At 37.9% G+C, this 23,933-nt stretch overlaps 1 protein-coding gene across 2 annotated transcripts in view; it reads left to right on the top strand.

Annotated features, from left to right (window-relative positions):
• The window catches only part of VIRMA (vir like m6A methyltransferase associated), a 37,870-nt gene extending 14,211 nt beyond the window's left edge, over positions 1–23,659 (top strand). For both annotated transcript variants that reach the window (XM_089517639.1, XM_089517637.1), the window contains exons 9-24: positions 195–686; positions 2,321–2,475; positions 4,638–4,720; positions 5,917–6,010; positions 6,536–7,080; positions 7,843–8,078; positions 9,541–9,793; positions 11,033–11,250; positions 12,144–12,276; positions 13,160–13,312; positions 14,590–14,750; positions 15,996–16,092; positions 16,571–16,737; positions 18,308–18,639; positions 19,946–20,089; positions 22,850–23,659. In XM_089517639.1, the coding sequence (XP_089373765.1) occupies positions 195–686; positions 2,321–2,475; positions 4,638–4,720; positions 5,917–6,010; positions 6,536–7,080; positions 7,843–8,078; positions 9,541–9,793; positions 11,033–11,250; positions 12,144–12,276; positions 13,160–13,312; positions 14,590–14,750; positions 15,996–16,092; positions 16,571–16,737; positions 18,308–18,639; positions 19,946–20,089; positions 22,850–23,007 (3,421 nt within the window). In that variant the 3' untranslated portion in view covers positions 23,008–23,659. The remainder of the gene's footprint in view (positions 1–194; positions 687–2,320; positions 2,476–4,637; positions 4,721–5,916; positions 6,011–6,535; positions 7,081–7,842; positions 8,079–9,540; positions 9,794–11,032; positions 11,251–12,143; positions 12,277–13,159; positions 13,313–14,589; positions 14,751–15,995; positions 16,093–16,570; positions 16,738–18,307; positions 18,640–19,945; positions 20,090–22,849) is intronic.
• The last annotated feature ends 274 nt before the right edge of the window (positions 23,660–23,933 follow it).

Here is a 23,933-nt window from a genome sequence, read left to right as displayed (position 1 = left end):
CTCAGAGTGTGATGGAGTCTCCTCCTTTGAAGGTTTTTAAACAGAGGTTGGATGGTCATCTGTCAGCAGTGCTTTGATTGTGTGTACCTGCATGGCAGGGGTTTGACTGGATGGCCCTTAAGGTGTTTTCCAACTCAATGATTCCGTGATTCTATTCTGTGATTCTAAACATACTTCTCTTTTTGTTTTTCCAGATATCTTCATAACCATCATTTCTTGGAATCTATCACATTGCTTCTGTCAAATCCAGTAACAAATGTACACCCTGGGGTGCTTCAATCTGCTAGGGATATACTAAGGTTCTTGGCTCAGTCACAGAAAGGTCTCCTTTTTTTCCTCTCTGAGTATGAAGCCACAAACCTGCTAGTTCGAGCCTTTTGCCAGTTTTCTGATCCTGATCAGGAAGAAGGTCTCCAGACAGACGGGGCAAGTGATGAAGCATTTCCCCTGTGGCTTCTTCATTCAACACAGACACTGCAGTGCATTTCTGAACTGTTCTGCCACTTCCAGCGCTGCACCGTCACTGATGAAACTGACCATTCAGATCTCCTGGGAACGCTTCATAACCTTTACTTGATCACTTTTAACCCTGTAGGAAGAGCTGCTGTTGCCCATGTCTTCAGCCTTGAGAAGAATCTGCAGAGTCTTATTACTCTAATGGAATTCTATTCCAAAGAAGCACTAGGGTAACTCTAATTTCTGTTTCATTATCTTTAGGTTTTATAGTTTTTAATGGCTGTTTGTTAGTCACTGAAATGGAGCACTATGGCATGATAGAGAATTTGATTTGTAACCCCTTTTTTCTTCTTTTTGTAAATAGTTTTCCATTAAAGAAGTAACCCAAATTTTCACAGTTATGGAGCTGTGGAAACTTATTCGTCATGTGTGTCTTTCTGTCTGTCTATAGCTGGGCTATGAAATAGACTTTAGTTCTTCTCAATCATTGCTTGATTTGGCTGAAATTATTGCTTTGTGGGTTGGAAATACTTAAGATATTTAAATAGCACATTCACAAGTCCCTCAAATGGACAAGCTGTGTTTGACAGAATTTGAAAATATTAATTTGATAGTACAGTATATGAATCTGTTCAATTTCATTTGAAAAATGAAACATAGATGACATGAAAGAATAGTGAAGACCAAATATTTTCAAACTGAATATTCTGTGTGGGTTTGGGCACTACTGTGATGAAAAGGAGAATAGGAAGCACATTGTCCTTCCTCCTCATCTTATCTCATACAGGGTGATATCTTTCATTTTCATGAATGTGGAAATCATCCAGATCATGGAGCACAGCAAAAGTTCTGTTTTGTGTTTGATGGAAATCTGGAGAAACAGGAAATGCACCTATGCTTTCTGATTTCCTTTCTTTTATGAGTGTGAATCTAACAATATACATATACCTACAACATGTTTTTGTTTTGTCTTGTTATACTTCTCTCATATTATTTGTGGATACACATTGGTAGAGGCTAAAATTATTTTAAAATTTGATCTCAAAGCTTATGTAGTAGGTTTCTAAAAAAGAGAGTAGAGGGGTGTTGGTGCTTCAGGACAGATTACACTCTTGCCATTCACGAGGAGCTGCTTCCTTTTTTATAAGAATTAAAGTACAATATTTACACTGACCCGTGGATAAGTCGGCTCAGGTTTTTTTGGTCAAATTTTTGTCTAAAATTTCTAGACTTATACATGAGTATATACAGTATATTCTTCCAATGTTAGGCAGTTTATATAAAATACATATTAATAAGCACATTCATGGGATACTGACTGTATTTTAGCTTTGAAAAACACTCCTGTATGTTGCAATTCCAGAATAGGTGGCTAAGGAACCTGTGCTCCTTTATATATTCTTGGGTTGCAAGTATAACATCCCTTACTGTTAGCCATACTGTTGGAGCACATGAAAGTAATAGGACTGGAAGTTTCACATTCCTATTGTATATAAAAAGTTAAAATTGGCCATCACAGATGTGGTTTCACATAGCACAGTGGTAAATACCATGAGTGCGCTAAACAGGTGTTTATGGCAGAAGTCATGAGTTCGGTGTTGTGAGCTCAGAGCAATGATGTTCTTGTATGCCTTCTTGGGGCTATTTCATGAGACTTTTTTGGCCACTATAATTCATTTTTCTGTTAATGTTTTTAAAAAATTTTTTTAAAGTAATATATTTAAAAGTGCAGAAAATTTAAAATAATACCTTCTCATCTATATAAGCATATAAATCAAAATCTTGAATGTTCTGTCAACAGAATGTAAGGATTCAAGTCTATTAAAGTTTTCTCGGTTTTAATAAAAAAAAATCTCTGTTTCAGTGATACCAAGTCAAAGAAGTCAGTTGCCTATAATTATGCCTGCATCCTTGTTCTTCTGGTGGTCCAGTCCTCCAGTGATGTCCAAATGCTTGAACAATACTCAGCACCTTTGTTGAAGCTTTGCAAAGCTGATGAAAATAACACTAAATTGCAAGGTACAGTATGTGTCATTATTGGTCCAGTAGCTGAAACAGTGCAGAAAAAAACACATTGTTGGTATCTATAATATGGATATTCTGATGATCGACCTGATAATATGCACAATCAGATTCTACTTTATATGCAGATTACTTGGCTGAATTGCTGAAAAACTGAATAATCTTTTCTACACTTCAAAAGGTTTTGAAACCTTACATCAAGCATTCTGGACCTGGGGTGCCTGCACCCCCAGAGGATGCAAGATGGAGTTTTAGGGGATGTGACGAGTGGTTTGTGTTCTTGAGTGATGAGTCACTGCTCAGCCAATCCCAGTGTGCCTTGAGAAGTGGTAGTAGGTGGCTGTGTTGCATAGATGGTAGTCTCATTGTTTATTTAACCAAAAGGAGAGAACTTTACAATTTACAATTGTTCACATTTTTTTCTGAATAAATTAGAATCTAATTGCTCAGTTTATACACTGAGTTAAAAGCTTATTTTTTAAAGTTCAGTTTGTTCACCCGCAATATTGTATGTGGTTCAGTTTGTAGTTTAAAAGTTAGAAATTAGATGTCTTTACCTTCCAACGTGATACTAATTTTGTAGGCGGTGTGAAAATTAACCAAAACATTTCCTTGGGGGTGGGTATAGAAAAAATTGGGAACTACTGTCTTAAATGTTTCTTAGTTTATTTAAGGCACTGCTCACTGGTGGGAATCTTTTCATAAGTGGAGAAAATGTTCAGTCTTGTGATTCTTTAAACTCTCCCTCATTCCATTAGTGTTGTTTCTTTTGTGCCTGTACAATTTTAAGATACAGCAGCTATGACTGAAATAAATGTACAGTGTATTTGCATCATACTTAAGCTGAAAGCCGCATGACGAGGAAATTGTGCGTTTGTCCATGGCACCGCACTGTGCCATGTGCACAAGCCCCATTAGTTTCAATAGGGCTCAAGCACATGTGAAACTTGCCTTATGCAGCGGTGCCCGGAACAGATCCCCACATAAGGCATGGGCGCACGGTACAACTATTTGTACTTCCAATTTCCATGCTAAAGCTTCCTTGAATACCTGTTTTCTTTTCAATTGCCTGTGCTGCAAATTCAGTAATCTTTGAAATGATGAGGCCTGTCAAAACATATTCTGGTAATGTTGGACTTTGCTGTTAAATAGGCAAATGTTATGCCTCAATGTGCATTCCAACCCCCAAGCAAGGGAACATCAGGCATTGCTGTAACCACTTGATCATTGCATTGATCTTCCACACGAGTCAACTGATGCTTAACATTTGCAACAAAGATTTTTCCATATATGGAGTAAGGAATGTGTCCAAGCAAGCCGCCTGAACTCTTATAGAAGCCAAGATTACTAAACTGAGACTGTCATACTTTGGACATACCATGAGAAGACTAGACTCACTAGAAAAGACAATAATCCTTGGCAAGCTAGAAGGCAGTAGGAAAAGAGAAAGTTTATATGACAGGTGGCTAGACTCAAATCAAAGAAGCCACTGTGCAAGACCTGAGCAGGGCTGTTGATGATAGAGTGACTCAGAGGTCTGTTATTTGTGCGGTAGCCATAAATCAAAATTGACTAAGTGGCAGTTAAGAACAAAGAGATGACAGTGATTAAAATATTTTTGTTGCTGATGTTGTTTCAGATGATTCCTGTATTATTTTTTCACAAAATCATTGAGAGTGCTATTCAGTTGAAGCTTCAATCCAATATATTTGGAAGTAATCTCAGTTGAAATCAGCATTTATGCACATAACATTTGCCATTTAACTTAGACCTTTGTTTATTTTTTCAGTATTTAAATAGGAATCATTAGAGGAGAATATGTATCTATTTTTGATTGTATTTGTGAAATCAAATGTCTTTATCATGGGGAAACCACTCTGGTAAAGAAAGAAATAGATTGTCAGTAGAATTTTTGATGCTCTTATTAGTTGAGGGAGAGGTAATCTGAAGTATGATGCAACAATAAAGAATAATTTCAGATGAAACTGAATTAAAATTTTGTCATATATATGCACTGCGTTTGTGCTGCATGAATTAAAGCTGTTTAAAACTTTTCGGAAGGAAAACTGTCACTGTTACTTTAATGGTTGTCACAATTTTTGAACATGTAGTTTTACATAGTAATCAAGTTCATCAAGTTGCCTTGTGTTTTTTTTTAGAACTTAGCAAATGGCTAGAGCCTTTGAAAACCATTCGATTTGAAATTAATTGTATCCCAAATCTCATTGAATATATCAAACAGGTTAGTAAAAAGTGAATAAAAAAATAAATATTTGCATATTCTTAAAATTATCTGTTTAGAGATATTTTGTTAGGTTTACAGTTCACAGACTTACTTTTTTATTGTACAGTAGTTCTAAAATAGATGACTAACAAAGGATACTATATAATATCTACTTAAAGTCTTGTAATAAGCAAATTTTCAATTTGAAAATTTCAGTATAGTAGTAGTACTAAAACATTCAAACAGAAGAAGATCCTTGTTTTAAACAGTTTGTTTAATTAATCGTTTCAAATAATGCTCTTCTGAAACGTAGACAAGATGTGTTGTTTCGATTGCAGTTGCTAATTGTTCGAATTATTTTAAACGGCAGTGAGGACAGATCTGGATTTGGACCATTCAGATCATTTCTCTGCCCCCATGGCTGTTAATTGTATTGGGAACTCCACTCCAGAATGGGACTACAACAATGGCAAAAGATTAAAGTTCCTTTGCCACTGTGGTTCATTCCAGTTCCCCCTTCCTCCTGTATGTTTGCTTTTGGTAACATCTGTGGTGGGTAGGCTTCCAGATGTTTTTGCCCTTCGTTTCTCCTTAGTCTTCACCATTTGCTGTGTGGGGAAAGGGCTTATGGGAGTTGTAGGCCAAATACCTTTAGAGGGCCATAGTTGCCCACACCTGATATAATTAATGAAATTAACCATTGCATGAACAATGTAGCAACTGGTTTGAGCCCAGATTTTTATGAGTGTTTGTGTATCTAAGTAGAGAACTTGCACAAGAGTTGGGAAATCAGTCAGTTACCAAATTAGGAAACATTGTACTGCAAGGATGTGATGAAGATAAACCATGGTATTTCTGGTATACCAGATAAATATTAGATGCTAGGTTTTCTTGCATGAGCAATAGCTACAGTGGATATGGACCTGATCTGGCAAGGAAGTTACTACATTCGTAGAGCATATATTCAGGATCACATAGCATTAATTAGTAATGCTTTAACTGTTAAAATGCTGAGTACTCACTGTTTTTTTTTTAAATCTAAATTTTATCGGTGGACTATAGGTTTTCTTTCTTTTTTGAAAAAAAACCACACAAGTCTAAAGTCAGTTTATTCGTAATTCCCCAGAAGTGAAACGAATTTGTATATCATACTAAATGCATTTTTGTTGAACTTTCATTATTTCAACATATATAATTGTTTTTTTATTTGAAAGAATATTGATAGCTTGATGACCCAGGAAGGAGTTGGTCTTCCTACTGCACTTCGTGTCCTGTGTCATATTGCATGTCCACCTCCACCTGTTGAAGGTATGAAATTTATTCCATGTCTTACCTCTTATTCGTTACTGTATCTCAGATTCAATCACACTTTCCTCTAAAATCTACAGTTGGACGTCCGTATCTGCAGGGGATCCCCAATAGATACAAAAAAACTCAAGACTTTGGGATCCTGTTGTCCCTAATGATGGCATGACATGTGTATGGCCACATGCACCTGCAGCCATTGGAGACAACAGGATTTACCATCCGCAGATGCTCAGATCAACGGATGGCAAGCCCATGCATATGGAGGTCCGACTGTATTATTGTTTCTTTTGGAACATCATAATTGATATTTGTGCATGCCAGTTTTGGAATTAATCTAGTCTCTGTTGAGTAAAATGAAAGGTTTTTCAGCCTTGGTGGAATTTTTGACAGTCAAAACATTGCATGTCCTTGATCACTGACAATGTCCTCAAAAAATATAATTCATTACACCAAATCTATATTTCTTACTGAGAGAAAGATGGAATATGAAGAAAGTTTTGATCTTTTTTCTCCTTCTTCTTAAAGGCCAACAAAAGGACCTTAAATGGAACCTTGCAGTGATTCAGCTCTTCTCTTCTGAAGGAATGGACACTTTTATCCGAGTTCTGCAAAAGTTAAACAGCATCCTTATTCAGCCCTGGAGGCTGCATGTCAACATGGGAACCACCCTCCACAGAGTCACTACCATCTCCATGGCCCGGTGTACTCTCACTCTCTTGAAAACCATGCTAACTGAACTACTGCGGGGAGGATCCTTTGAGTTCAAAGATATGCGTGTTCCTTCAGTACTTATTTCCTTACACATGCTTTTGTGTTCTATCCCCCTCTCAGGACGTTTAGACAGTGATGAACAAAAAATCCAGAATGATATTGTTGATATTTTGTTGACTTTTACCCAGGGTGTTAATGAAAAGCTAACTATCTCAGAAGAAACTTTGGCCAATAATACTTGGTCACTCATGCTAAAGGAGGTTCTCATTTCTATTCTGCGAATTCCTGAAGGATTTTTCTCTGGTATTATACTACTTTCTGAATTGCTGCCCCTTCCATTGCCCATGCAAACCACTCAGGTATGTAATAACTATGAATAAGCTTTAAAATAAAAAATAAAAAATTGAAGGGAGGGTGGTTAAGAAGTGACATATGAAAAGCTGAGGAATGTGTCTTCAGTTGGCATGCTTCATATGAAAAGAACTCTAGTTTTTATCTGCAAAGAAATACTTCTTGTTGACAATTGGCTAGAATCATTCTACCCGTTTCTTGTAATTATAACTGGTTAGTATATACATTTATTCACAGTAAAATGACTTGTCTTGCCAACTGCCCTACCAGCAGACTTTTTGATAAACAGCTTGTGATGCATTGCCTATTAGTTAAACATGTTACATACATTTATTTATTTTTGTCTGTGTGAAATTACATGCTTCCTGCCATTTTTTATTAAACCCAGGCCAGTTTGAATGTCTGAAAACAAACAGATTTTTCTCATTTTACTTCTCTTCAGGATTACATCATTTCTCTTTCCTTTTCTGAGTCTTGAGCTTTTATGCTTGGGTTTTGTTCATTTTAAACAAAGTTTGAAGAGAAAGGGAAGATGTGGCCCTGATGTCTAAATAGATGTCTGGGAGCTGTTTCTTATAAAATATGCACTTTCAGACATGGAAGGGACTGCACCCCCCCCCCCCAATTGTTTATTTCTGAGTGAGGTAGCTGATTGGGAATCTCTGTGTACATACATATACTTGCTAGAAAGATTTCCAATTGTCTAGTGGTCACCCAAGGAATAATGCCATAAATGCAACATTGACAATATGTTTTCCCCCTCCTGGTAGGTTATTGAACCACATGACATTGCAGTAGCTCTCAACACTAGAAAACTATGGAGCATGCACCTCCATGTTCAGGCAAAACTGTTACAAGAAATAGTGCGCTCCTTCTCTGGTTCCACCTGTCAGCCTATCCAGCACATGCTAAGGCGGATTTGTGTTCAGCTGTGTGATCTGGCCTCACCAACTGCTCTCCTTATTATGAGGACTGTTTTGGATCTCCTTGTAGAAGATCTGCAAAGGTACAATCCAGTACTTTGTCAAACGTTGTAGCCAAACTGATCCTATTAGCTACAGTCATGCCTGCGATATATTGAGGACTATATTATTATATTTGTGTTTGATTTCTGTCCACCTTTCTCCCAACACTGGGATCTGGGGGCAACAGAAGGCATACAGCTAAAATTACAATGTGTTACACTATTAATCACAATACAGGGGACAGGGGAATAATATAATACCCCCTCCTTTTTGAAGCATCTTCCTCAACAACCAGTCAGTTATCAAAAACCTGATTAAGTAAAAAGGTGTTCGCTTGTTATGGAAGCAGAACAGAAAGGGGGGCAACCTAGCCTCCTTTGCAAGGGAATTTCACAATTTGGGAACAACTAAGAAGGTCTTTTTTCATGTCCATACCAAATGTGCCGGTGAGTTTAGCAAGACCAAGCAAAGAGGTTGCTCTTCAATCTTAAAACTCAGGGAGGTTCATATGGTAGTTTGAATTTAAGAAGTCTAAGGTTGTATCATTCGTAACCAGCATCCTGAACTGACCCTGAAAATGGACCAGTAGCCAGTAAACATCTCAGTCATGTTCAAGATGTGGGGTGGCTACATCTCACTTGCTGCGTTTCATTGCTAGAGTTTGAGTGTTTAGAAATGATGGGATTGTTATTAGTAGACTCCTTGATTGTTTCAATTGTGTTAATGTTAAATCTTGGTATGTTAGTATTGCATTACATACATAAATGTGTGACAGTTTGGAGGTGTAGAATTTTATTTATTGTTAATGTGGTTTGTTTTAACTTATTGTATTTAGTTAAGGTAAAGGCTGATTAATTAGTGTATATTCATTAATATATCTCCTTTGTTTTGTTTATGTATTTTGTTAACCGCTTTGATCTATGGAAAAGCGGTATATAAATAAAATTTATTATTATTATTATTATTATTATTATTAGTCAGCATCAACTGCCTTGGGCCCTTTGGATCAGGCTCACCACTTCTCTTGGGTATACATTATAGTATGGATTGTGGATTGTGTTTCCCCATGGGAGGAGCAGTGGCTTGTTGTATATTGTTGCTTGACTAACAAGGATGTGACCTGGAGGGGTACATATTATAGATGAGTGCTGAGAGAGCCCTCACCCCTATTAACTGACACCTACACAGAAAAGGCTGAAGCAAGGATATTGTTTACAACTCTTTGTCAAGCTCACTGATTCCCAGTCTAGTTTGTTTTGTGATTACCTTGTAGTTTCTTCCAGCTAATTATGCAGTGATCTTAGTTAAATTAATGGACATTACCATAAAACAATTTATGATAGAATTAAACCCATCATAATGGAAACTGCAGTAGTTCTTTATGTGTATGTATGTATGAATTTTTAAATGAAAGTCAAAATTTGCATTTTGTTTTGCTTTAAATTTGTATATTTAAAGTACATGTATTTTATCTTTCTGATAAGAGAACTCATGTAATTTCAGCAATCCAGAAGATAAAGAGAAACAGTACACTGGCCAAACTACTCGCTTACTTGCTTTACTTGATGCCCTGGTTTCACACAAAGCTTGTAAATTGGCTATTTTGCATCTGATTAATGGAACTACTAAAGGCGATGAAAAGTATGCTGAAATTTTCCTGGAGCTTTTGTCTTTAATACGAGCTGCAGGGGACAACATCATTCACCAGCAGTGTGCTGAATACTTAGCATCTGTTCTCCAGTCCCTTTGTGACCAGGTAATCAAAAATCTGAAAATCTAAATAACCTTCTATTTATTTATTTTTAAAATATATGTGCATATTCTCATACACACACACATATATGGGCTCTTAATAATCTGTAGGCAACAATGAAATGGAGTAGAGTCTTCAGGAGTAGAGGCTTGAGAAAATACATGTCAAATATTTAAACAGATTTAGCATCTTGTTTGCTGTAGTCTGGCAATGCAACCAACATATTAGGATTTATATTCTGTTCTTTTGTTTGAATGTTTCTTTAGATAAGTTTTTCTCTTAGAAGCCTTTGTGAATTGAGAGCTCCCAATGCTCCTACTAAACATTGCATCATGTACAGGTGATAATGTTCCTGGATATGGTCAAAAGGTGGACATATTATATAAAAAAGCAATTTGTGGAATAATCTGGTCTAATTTCCTAATTCCCAGAATGCTTGCATATATATGTAGCGTCATGGATACTAGAGAGCTGAAGCAAATATTTCCCTTTCCGTTTCCTTATGCTTTTGCAGAGCTAGTATTATTGTGATGCATCTATTATGTCCATGTTACTTTGTATACTCAGGTGCTGATTGGAACTAGCTGCTGCTGTGATACAGAGATCTATACCCAATCTTTCACTTGATTCCCACTCTGAGAGAAAGGTGGCATAGAAATTCACTAAATAAATAGCCTATGGTCCTTTAAAAATTATGTGGTTTCAGTAGAGAGCTAAACAAATGGGGTGTGTGCATAGTGCTGTATTGATACAACTGTCCTGGAGCTGTATTCAACATTCAGCCCTTTTAACCTGTACTTTATATAGGGTATTGCATTGTGTTATTGCATTTCTGTTTCTTTCCAAAAATCATTACATGACTCTAAACATATATCACCAGATTTTTTTTAAAAAAAGCACTGAAAAGTGTATTAATTTGTAAGATCATTGGCTAGGATCCAGAGAACTCTGCAGCTAGTTTTTTGTGCCCAAGATGGCATTGGATTAATGTATGATAAATATAAACTCCCTGTCTTATGTGGCATATACTATTAAACTGTGGGAGGTCTAAAACTGTTGGTGGTATGTAATGGTGGTCTGATGTTCAGAGAAGAGAAATGGGTTTTGTAAAATCCCATTGAACTGATCCAAACTCTAAAATAGCTCTTTGAATTCCAGCCATTACCTTTGTTGTCATGGTCATGAGGTATGCTTGTGCTACTATCTTCATGCTTTCAATAATGCTGTGGCTTCTTTTGGCAGGACATTGCCTTGATCTTGCCCAGTTCCTCAGAGACCACTCTCTCTGAGTTGGAACAGCTTTCCAATTCATTGCCAAACAAGGAGCTCATGGCTTCCATCTGTGATTCCCTAATGGAAACACTTGCTAATGCTGAAAGCAGCTATAATTGTTTGCTGACTTGTATCAGGACAATGATGTTCCTTACAGAGCATGATTATGGATTCTATCACCTGAAGAGGTATGGAAATTCTCCTCCTCTCCCAAGGCATTTGTAATACACTAAACCTGTGTCTATTGTTTAAATCCCCATTCATTTTTAGAGAGGCTTACAAAACAAATGTTTTTATCAGTCATGAAAATGCTTACTGTGAGAACTGGGAGTTGAAAGATAGTTTCAAATTCATAGGTATGCACATCACATTTTCTTAAGATAACATGCTTTTCAACCCTGGCAAGAAATGTTTTACATTAATTACCCAATAAAACCATTACTTGATGAATTCTTATTTCTGAAATTTGATCTTTGGGTTGTCATATATACATTATTTACTGGAGATATAAGTAGCACTTCTGGTTGATAAAAGAAGTCTTAGTTGATCAGCAAACTGTAGTTTTGAGAAAATAAGTATACTTTTTAAAGCCAGAGTTGGATGGGGAATGTATGGCTCTCCAGATGTTCGAATGTACCTCTAATCACTCCTGGGTCTTGGCTGTGCTAGCTAAAGCAAGTTGCCATCCAATAATATCTGGAGACACAGGTACCAGGCTCCTGTCTTAGAAGTATCCCCACATATATGAGGGAGAAAAAGAATTGGCTTTTTTGAGCGGCAAACTGCCATCTGTAGTTTTTGTAAGCACTCACATTAAAAGTGATCCCTGCTTTAAAACTGGCAATCTAGTTTAATTGGGAGCATTGAGTTAGTTGATTAACTGCTTAAATTATGCAGTCTGTTTCTACACCACAGGTTGTTCCATTCTTTGACATACAGAATAATTCAATTACATCAGATTCATTCAAAGAAACAAAAATTTGTCCATTGAAATTGCATACTGTTTTACTATTCATCATGATTTTTCTTTATGTAGTATATTAAATTCTGTGATTAAAATTTGTGTTTGAAACAAAAACAGTTCTCTGAGAAAACACTCTGGTGCTCTGCAAATGGTCCTGAAGAGAGTAGTAAGCAGCTTCAGTAAAGACACTGGAGAACTGGCCTCTTCTTTTCTGGATTTCATGAGACAGATACTAAATTCTGATACACTGGTAAGTAAACGGATACAGAACTTTCTCACAAGTCATGGCTTGATTCAGATATATTGGCTTGCATTTTTCTTTACATATGCAGTTACAAGTAGGTGTAACTTTTTTGAGACAGAAGCAATGACTCTCAAAACAAGATGTCAAATGTAACCCAAAGTTCTGTTGCCACTGATTTTATTACTATTCAGTGTAAGAGAATTTATAATGTACTTTTCTGTTACTATAACACTATTTAAAGCATTTCACATCGTTTAAAAAACTATATCAATATAAGGCCATCAGAATAAAATTCATAACAGAAGAAAACAAAATGATTGCTAGCAGTTTAATATTACTTTCAAATCAAGTCATAAATCCAAATTGTGTTGTCATTGCAGTACCAGCACAATGGACCATTATATTTCCTATCTTCCCCTTGCAGCTTTAGTGGAGGTCTAATGAGAATCATTTGAAGGCAGTTTTTCCCCCTTCAGGACCCACCTAGTTGAATAGTTTTGTGAAAAGGCCTTTGCATATGGCAGGGTTACAAGTTATGTCCTGGAAAATCCAACTGTTCGTGTATTTGTTCAATGTCATTTTAACCATATGGGTATTGAAAGGGCAAGTGACTTCATATTGACTTCTTCAGCATCCAAAGGGAAAAGTAAATCTATCATATTAAAGTGCGGAACATTTGCTTCACCATCAGTGAAAATGTGTGGTATCCAAAATTACTTGTTCTATTTCCTGTAGAGTTCCTTAGATACCACATGTGCTTTTCAGTGAAATGCAGATGTTGAAGTATCATGATACTGTGGGTATGTTAACAACAATATGTCACTATTGTGTGAAATCTTAAATACTCTGCAAAATTTTTTGACATAACCACTTTCTCAATATTACTTAGGGATGTTGTGGAGATGATGGAAGTCTTGCAGAAGTAGATGGAGCCCATCCCGCTAGAACATTGGGTCTTACTACTGCAGAATTAAAATACCAATTACAAAACAAAGAAGAAACTCCAGAAAATCTGCTTCTTGAACTGGAGAAGCTAGTTTTGGTAATGTAATAATAAAATCTGTATTCATTCTAAATTATCTTGCTTTATATGCCACTTTTGCACAAATGTTACTCTTAGGGTTTATAGATACTGTGCAATGCTAATATGAAAGAGATAAATTAAGTCCCCATTGTTGGACCAGGCTCTCATTACTTGAAGAAATGCACAAACTTTGGTATTAAAGAAAAACTGTTGATTATAATTAAGAGAGTATGGCGATGCTTGCCCTAGGTTGCTTCCATTTACTATGGAAATAAATAAAAATAAAAAAGAAGCATAAAATATAAGGTGTACAATGCAAAAATCCTGTGTAAGGCATAAAATATGCAAGATGAACATAGTTAACATTTGGAACAGCCATAAATGCTAATAAAAGTTAGGATCATCAAAGGGTAAGAGAAAAATAAATAAATGGTGTGGCCAAAAGTTACTTACAATTCATCACTGTAGTAATTACCCTTGTTTTTATTATCAGTTACAGTTGTTCTGAAGGATAACTGTGTTCATCTTGTATATGTTTTAAATCTTATAGAGAATTTTTGGATTATACACCTTACATTTTATGCTACTTTGTTATTTGAACAAACAAGAAAATCAACAACAACATGAAAACATTTTCTGATCATCAATAAAAGGACCATTCCAAACTATACAAAGAGAGATTAAAAAATTTCCATGTGAAACTCAACATTGCCTGTTAAACAACAAAAGCTGCTAAACAGCAAATGCTAATCAGGCCTTTAAGTAATCAAGATATGTTTGTATTTGTAAATAGGGATAGATATTCCATACTGGGGATAAATTCTATAAATTAGCTGGCAATTTCCTTAATTTAACAGATATTTTATGCTAGCATGTCATGATAGGGGGGAATGTCACAACATATGAATGCAAACATGTAAAATTCCTTACATTTTGGCTACTTGACTCCAGTATGTATAGCTATTGTCTAGTCCTTTAAACACCTGCCAACTCAGGACAGTCCTTTGTGCATCTGATAAACTGGATTTTAGGTCACAAAAGCTTATCCCATGAAAAACCTGACAGTCGTTAAGGTACTACAAGACCTTCTACAAGTCTTGCTTGTTCTTGCTACAACAAACTAACATAGCTAGTCCTCATGATTGTATATTTAGTGGATCATATATCAGTGATGATACAAACCTGAAGTAGTTATTACCATTGATCTATTGTATTTTTATCAGGTAGCCAGAATATTTTGATTCTCTAAATAGAGGGAGTTACTATTTCTTACATATATAGTATTTCTTATGCAGGAGCGTTCTAAAGAAGATGACAGTCTGGAATCTTTATTGGACAATGTTGTTGGTCTTCGTCAGATGTTGGAATCTGCTGGCGATGCTTGTTCTCTCAGTGACCAAGATATAGAACCGATCCTTCCAGCACCAGAATCTCTTCAGCATCTTTTTAATAATAGGTGAAATTTCAAGCATATGTTTTAGACTGTGAGAGAACAATTTTGTATGAATATCACAAGTGTGGATTAGTATGTCTGGGTCAGCATTTAAATATTTGCATTTTTAATCAAGAGCTCTCTGCAGTACAGGAAGGATGCTCCAATTCTCTTTTGCTCCCTATCAAACATGCTGTCCCTGTTTCTCACGGACGACAGGTTGAGGTTTCTAACATTGTCCAACTAAATCTTTTAAAGATAATTTGGCTCTGTTGACTTGCATTTATTCAGATTGTCTTAAGTATCAGTAATATGTTTCCTTGCTCATAGTGACATCTCTCCTTTTGGGCAATGCTATTAAATGCTTTTTAGAAGAAGCTTTCTTTGTAAAGGCTGGAGCCAAGTGAGCATTAAAAACCCAGCTATCCTTTTATCATCTATCTTTGCCTTTCCTTCCGCATTAAGTGTGGACCCAGTACATTTTTGTTTCCTTTTCTTTCTTACATAGACAGCCTCCTAGTTATTTTAAACATTCTTTGCTGTTTCCATTTGTTGTGCTTTCAGTACTGTTACCTAGCATGCATTTATTGTGAGCTATTATCTTGACAGAAAGATGGGGCGATTTAAAAAAAATAATAATGAAGCAACTAGAATGCTAGTTGCCAAAGAGGATACAGGAGACATACTGTTCCTGCACTACTAGGCTGTCTGAACATCTTCAATAAGATGGGAAAGAACAGGGATTGGTTAAGAACTGGCAGATATTTGAATACAAGTGAACTTGGTTCTCCCAGAAGTGGAATTGCATTCAAACACAATTCTTCAGTCAAAAATGTTGACTGAGGACTGAAAAAGATCAGCTGCCTCAGCTGGCCGGGGGTGTGGTGTTTACATGCGCTATGCCCCCAAGTCGCCCAGAAATTGCGTCGGCAGTTAAACAGTGAGCACCTTTTGGGTGACTTGGGGGTGTGGCGTTTAGATGCCATATACCCCAAAGCCAGCAAAAAACCAGCTCCAGAAGCAAAGGGGTGCCTTTTTTCTGCACCAAATAGGAGCAGGTTTTTTCTATTTGGGGTGGAAGCTGGCTGGATTGGTCTGTTTGTCGCAGCCCCCATCCAGCCTTAAATAGAGTGGCTCCAGGTCGCCCCATTGGGGCTGTATGTTTCACCCTAGTTGACTTGGAACTGGAGAGGAAAGAAATGTATTTTCTGATCAAACCTCAAAAGATGGCAAACACTGACTACTAATGGGAAATGCGGTTATTTGCAGGACTGCCTACATCTTAGCCGATGTTATGGATGACCAGCTGAAGTCTATGTGGTTCTCCCCTTTCCAGGCTGAAGAGATAGAAACTGATCTTGACATGGTAGAAACATTGAATTTAATACTTAAAATGACTCAGGGGTGGGATTAGAGGATAGGTTAATGCATAGCTGTTAGCAAAATTTGAGATCCAATGCTATATTGATGCTATATTTTTCAGTCACTGCTAGTTTTTTGCATAACAAAGGAAACATAGTTAAATACTCCTTAAATTGTCTTAATTAATCAAATAGTTCTCTAATCTGAAGGACATATATAGTCTATGTTCATGCAGAAAGTAACAGTGCTTGACACCGTTTTTTTTGTGATAAAGGTTTGTATTGGAAGTATGGTCTAATCAAAACCACCAAGCACAAATTCCTTTGTCATTTAATTGTTAAAAAATCCACTAGGGATTACATTTGGGTTGTTTCCCTATGTTTATGCTATGGTGTATTCCTTTCTAATAGTACTAAAATACCAAAGTGTTGGCTATGGGGAGACAAATGATTAGCAGAATGATTTTCATCACTTTTTTATAGGTAAAGGTTGACTTAATTGACTTGTCAGAAAAAGGATGCAGTGACTTTGACTTGCAAGCAGAACTGGAAAGGTCATTTTTGTCAGAACCTTCTTCTCCTGGTCGGACAAAAACCACGAAAGGCTTTAAACTTGGCAAGCATAAGCACGAAACGTTTATTACTTCCAGGTAACCAGTGGCTTTTTATATTTTTACACAGTCATATCTGAAAATGGATTTGAATCTTTCCCCTGATTATAATTATAGTAGCACTTAAGTTCTAGACTACACCAAATGATTCACTTTGCAGTTGAATTGTATCTCATGTAATTACAAATGGGGAAAAAGAATCCAGTCATTTCCTTATTCTTAACTTGAGACACCTGAAAAAAAGAGGATGGATAATGCATCTAACCAGAGTAGAAACTAGCCAAAGGATTCCTCTGCCATGAAGGAATTTGCAAGAGCATGGATTAGAGGAAGTCTCTTAAACTTTGGAAACATATTTCAGAGCAGGAATAAAGAAATTGGCTATAACTGAGTGAAACCTTAAAAAGTAATAAACAGTGTGGCTTGAGTACAAAGAATATTTTGCTGAGTAATGAAATGTTATATTTAAAAGAAAGGAAACATTTCAGAACAACACCTTCAGATATCTGCTATTATCCTAGAAATAAACACACTATGCATAATGATTTTGGGGAGCCATGAGGTGAAGGTGCTAAAAGAGCCCTGAGGAATAGCTGCTGTTGAAAAATATACCATTGGTCTTCTCAGTCAAAAGGGAGAAAAGGGACATTATGGCTGAAATCTTGGTGGTGTTGTGCATAGGCATAACTGGGAGTTATGCTTGCATATGTAGTTTTCCAGACTGTTTAAAACAGTGGTCCCCAACCTTCCCAATTCCGTGACCCTTTAAAACAGTTCTTCATGTTGTGGTAACCCCCAACCATACAATTATTTTCATTGCTAACATCGGAAATATGTGTTTTCTGATGGTCTTAGGCAACCCCTGTAAATGGGTCATTCGACCCCCAAAGGGGTCCCGACACACAGGTTGGGAACCACTGGTTTAAAAGGAAGTATGCAGTACCTTCCACAAGATTCTTACCCTGGCCAATGATCTGCTGGTGGTTCCTGGGCTCATTTGACTTGTCTTGAATAGTGAAGGAGGAAGGAGCAGCCATTATATTGGGGAGCCCAGAGTGCTCTTCCCTTGCACCATGTTAATGGGCCGTTGGAACTACCCAAGTACAGCCCTGCAGTTGATCACTGTCCAGGGAGAGAGTTGTGCAAGGAAGCATTTCCCTTGGTTGTACTTTGTGGGAAGCAGCTGGGCAGAAAGAGTAACCTCCTTTGCCACCCCTAAGCATGCTGATGGAGAGATGTTCTCTGCGAGTTTGATGTAGGATCTCAAGCCTTAAATTCTTCTTAGCCTTAGTTCTGTAGTGTGGATGGTGCTGTAATATGGAGTGGTACATTCTTGGAATGCTGTTCATATTAATTGGCACTAAAAATGTTTGCTAGATCAACAATCATCAGGGTACAATAGTGAATACTTGTGTCTGTGAGCTTAGAAAGGATAGAATCTTCTCCAAATCACACATTCCTGTACTTTTTTCAGTTGACTTGTGAAGAATGTATCATTTTTCCTGTTCTCTGGTATGTGTGTTATTCATGGAAATACTCTTTGGTGTTCTGCTAGACAAAATATGTTGTATTAAGGTAATCACCATGTCATTCTTCTTGGCTTTAATAGTGGAAAGTCAGAATATATCGAACCTGCCAAGAGGGCTCATATTGTGCCCCCGCCTAGAGGAAGAGGCAGGGGAGCATTTGGCCAAGGCATCCGTCCCCATGATATCTTTCGCCAGAGAAAGCAGAATACAAGCAGGCCACCTTCTATGCATGTTGATGACTTTGTGGCTGCAGAGAGCAAGGAAGTAGTTCCACCAGATGGCATACCACCTCCCAAGAGGCCACCTAAAGTTTCACAGAAGATCTCTTCACGTGGTGGGTTCTCAGGGAACCGAGGAGGACGAGGAGCCTTTCACAGCCAAAATAGATTCTTCACACCACCTGCTTCAAAAGGTAAGTTCTTTGCTCCTCTTTGAATTGGTCAGCTTCATTCCTCTTGGGAGGCAGAATTGAAATGTGGTTATTCAACATGTTTCTTAAAGTAAAGCTTAGTATAGTATAGTATAGTATAGTATAGTATAGTATAGTATAGTTATTTTTCATCACTACAAGTATTTGTGGCTCCCCAAAAGCTCACCTCCCCTTATAGTTTTCTCCCAGTTTTGAAAAAAGATTTGTGTTCCTGGAAGATTCCAGGTAGGATGATTCTCCCTTAAAAATCAGAAGTGCATGCTTTGTTCTGCCCAAAAAACCAAACCAAACCAAAAAAACCTAGGATTGGTGGTAGTGATAGAAACCAGATGTTTTTCCAGCGATGGAGGTGGAAACATCCTATATCATGGGTTGATTCCATCTCGTTGCTCTGAATAGGCAGGTAAAACAGACCTGAAAGAGTCACCACCAGAAAGAGCAACCCCCACCATCCCAGTCTTTTTCCTGCCTCAGCTCCGAATAGGCTGTGTTTTTCCTTTTCTCCTCTTTCCTTTATAGTGCGCCCGCGCCATACGCGGCCTTGAGCATATGCGCTCAAGCCGCGGCGCGCGCGGGGCGGAATGGGCAGCGCGTCCCATTCAATTGAATGGGCGCTTGCACCCCGCGCCGCCGTGCCACCGCGCACGAGCCCCATTGTTTCCAATGGGGCTCGAGCATAGGCGGAATTCGCCTTACGCGGAGGGATCCGGAACGGATCCCCCGCGTAAGGCGAGAACGGACTGTACTTTGTCTTAAATACTTTAATATTCTTTTTATATTTTTGATCTCTTCTCTCCTGCCTTGCCAACTACCTACAAAAACAGTGTTTTCTGTAGTCTTTGCTCTATACTTTTGATTTTCTAACCTTTTCTACTGAAGCAAAGCCAGGCATGGAGGGACAGTTCAGAACCAAGCCCAACTCCAGCATTGAAGAAGACAGCCCAGCCATGTCTGGCTGAAGGGGCTAAAAGGCCAGAGAGCCCAGGTGCGGCCGGAGGAGGGAGATCCCCCTGTCCTTGACCAGATGCGTTGCGCTGCAAACTCCAATCCCAGCAAGGGGTCTGGGCAGTGAGATGGAAAACCTAAAAGGAATTGGCATGGTGGAAGAAGGAGATCCCCCTGTCCTTAACCAAATGGCACCACATCACAGACACTAACCCGGGCTAGGAGTCCTGGAACTTGCCCACTATTATCTGTTCTAAACAAATAAAATGGACTTTAACAAAGACAGGTAAAGACAGAGAAACTAAAATACAGACAATCTACAGATGCTGTGCTTTTTGTTTAGGAAATTACAGTCGCCGTGAAGGTGCCAGAGGGTCAAGCTGGAGTGCCCAAAGTTCTCCACGAGGGACCTACAATGAAAGCAGAGGCGGGCAGAGCAATTTTAACAGGGGACCACTTCCACCTCTGAGACCATTAAGTTCTGCTGGTATGTAATCTTTTTCATGGTATGCTGAGTGCACAATTCATTGAACCATATATACATATATACATACATACATACATATATATATATATATATATATATATATAAAATATGTTTCTACTTATGTCTAGCACTCAAATTTATTTACATATTAATTAAAAACAATTGTACAGCACAGCTAAATTTAGAGTTAAAACTGATTGGCATAGCAGATAGATCAGGGGATAGTGTCCAAGATAGCAGATCAAAATTCCAGAGCTTACAACATTTTAACTACTAGATAGTTAAAATATATGTTGAAATAAAAATATTTTCATGGTGTGGTAGAAACATCACAGAGGAGAAAAAGTGGGACTTTCTAGGTATGAAACTCTACAGTCAAAGCTGTTGTAACCCCAGAGAAGGCCCTGACATTTACTTACCTATTATGTAACATATTTTATCTTGCTCCTCAACCAATCAGGCTTTCAGAGTAGCTTAGATCCAAAACACACTGCAGAAATAATCCAGTTTGAGACTGCTTTAACTGTCCTGGCTCAATGCTAGGGAATTCTGGGAACTGTAGTTTTGTGAGACCTTTAGCCTTCTCTGTCAGAGAGCTCTGGTGCCACAATAAACTACAGTTCCCAGTATTTCCTAGCACTGAGCCAGGGCAGTTAAAGTGGTCTCAGAATGGATTATTTCTGCAGTGTGTTTGGAACTACGTGTACTTAATTTTTTTTTAAGACAACCTTTTGTTGTAGGCTCAGAAGCTAAAAAAGTCATGGGGAGGATAGAGCTTGGGCAGGTGTGATATTCAGATTGGTCTGTCCATAGGGATGGTGAAATGACCTCCCTTTTTTACCACATCTCCCCCCTTGCTACAGTCAGTGATGTGCCTTGAGGGTACTTATGATCTCATCAATGTCCTAACAGATCTGTTTTTTGATTGACACATTCCTATGACAAAGACAGCTCTGTTTGTCACAGTCAACTCTGTCAAATGAAAACCAAACTATGGCCCCAGACAGGCCAAAATAAAGCTGCTTCGAATCACTTTGGAGGTATGCTATTTAAACGATGCATGCATCCTAAGACGCCAGAAGCCATGCCAAAGCCATGCTCCAGTCCTAAGGACTGGAGTGCAAGTTTGGCGCAGCTTCCAGACTCTTAGTATGCATCCATCATTTAAACAGCATACCTCCAAAGTGACCCGAAGCAGCTTTATTTTGGCCTGTCTGTATGGGGCCTATATATGCACACTTGAACTGACGTATTATCAAATCATAATAGTATGTAGAATCAACAGTAGCTTAGCGATGTTTGTGTGTCATTTTTGGTTGTTTGCTTACAGCTCACAGAATCTTCTAACTGGTTTAGAGGATTCCGGAACTTTAGTCTTAAAAATATTTAAAATATGCTTGTGCTATTCAGTTTGATGATCTGGATTTCCAGTCTCAATTGACTCTCTCATTCCATATTTGTAGCCTGACTGTAATTGGATTTATTTCATAGCAAGTTTAGCGGTGTATTCCTGCATGGAAGAAGATGGCCTTTGTTGTCCCTTTGAACTCAAAGATTCTATTATTCTAAGTTTTAATGTTCATAGAACGTTAAAAAAAGTGTGCTCAGAATTCTATTCCATTTGGTTTGCTTGATCTGCTCTATAGCAGTTTTAATTCTTTGGTTGGTGTCTTGGCATATGTTCTCTGTACAACAAGCTATATGTTAAACTTCTCTCTCACTAGCACAGACTAGATTTAACTCAGTTTACACTTGATCTTAGCCAAAAGGCTGAGAAGCGATAACTCAACATAATTTTAAAATGCATGGTCAAAGGTTTTGTGAATGGACAGTTCCCACGTTTTCTCATTTTTTAAGAATTGGCTTCTTTATCTTGTTCTGGACAGGTACACTTTTCAGAGCCCAGTTACATAGTTGGACGATGTTCCTGATTCCATTTAAATCACTTTGGGGCTGAGGTGAATTCAGTTGCCCAAAGTGCCCATTATCAGGTTTGACTAGTGTGCCAGCTGAGCCTGTTCTTAGATAGGGATAACCTTGTCACTGTGACCCAGGCAGCGGTAAACTCACAATTACTGTTGTAAATATGCTGTGTGTAGAGTTGCCCTGGCACCTAGTTCAGTTTGTTTCTCAAAATTTGGTCCTCTAGGTATTGAGACTTGGTCCTCTAGGTTTGAGACTTCAGCTCCCAGAAATCCCAGACAGCTTGGCCAGTGGTCAAGAATTCTGTAATATAAAGTATAAAGCAGCTAGTGGAGCATTGAGCTATGCATATATTATACCTGTGCCGAAAGAACTGCATTAGCTACCCATTTAACCACCTAACCATGTTCAAGGCTGAATTTCTGGCATACAAAACCCTAAGTACCTCAGATCCAGGATATCTAGCAGACAACCTTCCCCTGCATATGCCTGGATGGCCACAGAAATCCTGTTGAGTGTTACTGATTTTTCCACAATCAATATCATCTGCCAACATGCTGAAAGCAAGAGTTCAACAGGTAGCATCCAGCCATTGCTACTTCCTGGGGAGATACAGAAACAGCATTCCATTTTCAAACTACTGCAGAAAATGTATTTGTTTATTCATGAATTCCCTCCCTGGCTTTTATTTTCACTGCTCTTTTTTTGTATTGATTGTTCAGTGTTTTGTTTTGTATTTTCTTGCAATATCAACTAGTTCATGATATCAAGTGGTATGCAAATATAAAGAATAGATAGGAATCAACCTTGTAATCAATCAACTCTCTTTTGCTTAAGGTTACCGGCCAAGTCCTCGTGACCGTGCTTCCCGAGGTCGTGGGGGAATTGGACCTTCTTGGGCAAGTGCAAATAGCGGTGGTAGTGGTGGCTCAAGAGGAAAGTTTGTGAGCGGAGGCAGCGGAAGAGGACGCCACGTCCGTTCTTTTACTCGATAAATAGACCTTTGAGGATGTTATGACTGTGAATATTATGAGATGACAACAAAAACCTGAGGACCAATGTTAGACTCACTTGTGTCTGGTAGCAGCAAGACAGGATTTTTTTTCCCAGGAAGAATCTAATTTTGTTTGATACGAGATCTGAGATTTCAATAAAACTTGGTTTTTGGGGTGTGTGTATGGTTGCTTATGTTTACTGGCACAAAATGTCAGTATGCCAGAAGTACAAGTTAAGATTTGCTTTTAAATGTGGCTCTCGTCTGGGGTATGTCAGAATGGCTTCTCCAATGTGATACATCCATGCCTGTAGCCACTGTGGCAATGTACTGTAATTTAGTATAAGGTCAGGCTTATGTTGCTGACCCTCATTTCTTGCACAGCTTTAGGGAGACATTATCTCTTTGATGATTCGGAAAAAAACAATGTCCAGTGACAATGTCCTGTTGTAAAGAATTCCTTATCAGTTTTAGGTAGCATATAAAATATGTTTTAGGTTAGCTTTCAGTAAATAATTGTCATGTTTACATGCACTGTAGCCGATTTCCATTCTTCAAAATTATCACTATGCTTTCCCCCCCTCTTTTGAACTTTTGTATTTGGATCAGATGCTGCCTTAAACCTATAAATCTTTTTTAAAAAAACAACTTGAGCCAAAGTTACCTTTTCTTTCTTCAATTGTTTGGTTATATTGGAAACTTTCTGTGTAAGGAGAAGAAGGGCTGGGCAACTTCTGGGGTTGCATGTGTCCCTATTTCTCCAAAATGTTTTGGTCAGAATTGGCCAGAAGAATCCCCAAAGTTGGGACATGTGCATTTGGCTGCTCTCTCCTCAACATGTTTTAGATCTCTACATTATCCTTTTCCAAAATTGGAAGTGGCCAGTCACTTCTTGTCTTGGAAAAACACTCCTATGAGCTTAAAACA

Source organism: Sceloporus occidentalis, unplaced genomic scaffold (assembly GCF_023333645.1).
Source record: "Sceloporus occidentalis isolate IW3139 unplaced genomic scaffold, rSceOcc1.0.p SCAF_3, whole genome shotgun sequence".
NCBI classification, from domain to species: domain Eukaryota; kingdom Metazoa; phylum Chordata; class Lepidosauria; order Squamata; family Phrynosomatidae; genus Sceloporus; species Sceloporus occidentalis.
Note: the sequence above shows the minus strand (reverse complement) of the source record. Positions and strands in the feature narration are given on the sequence as shown.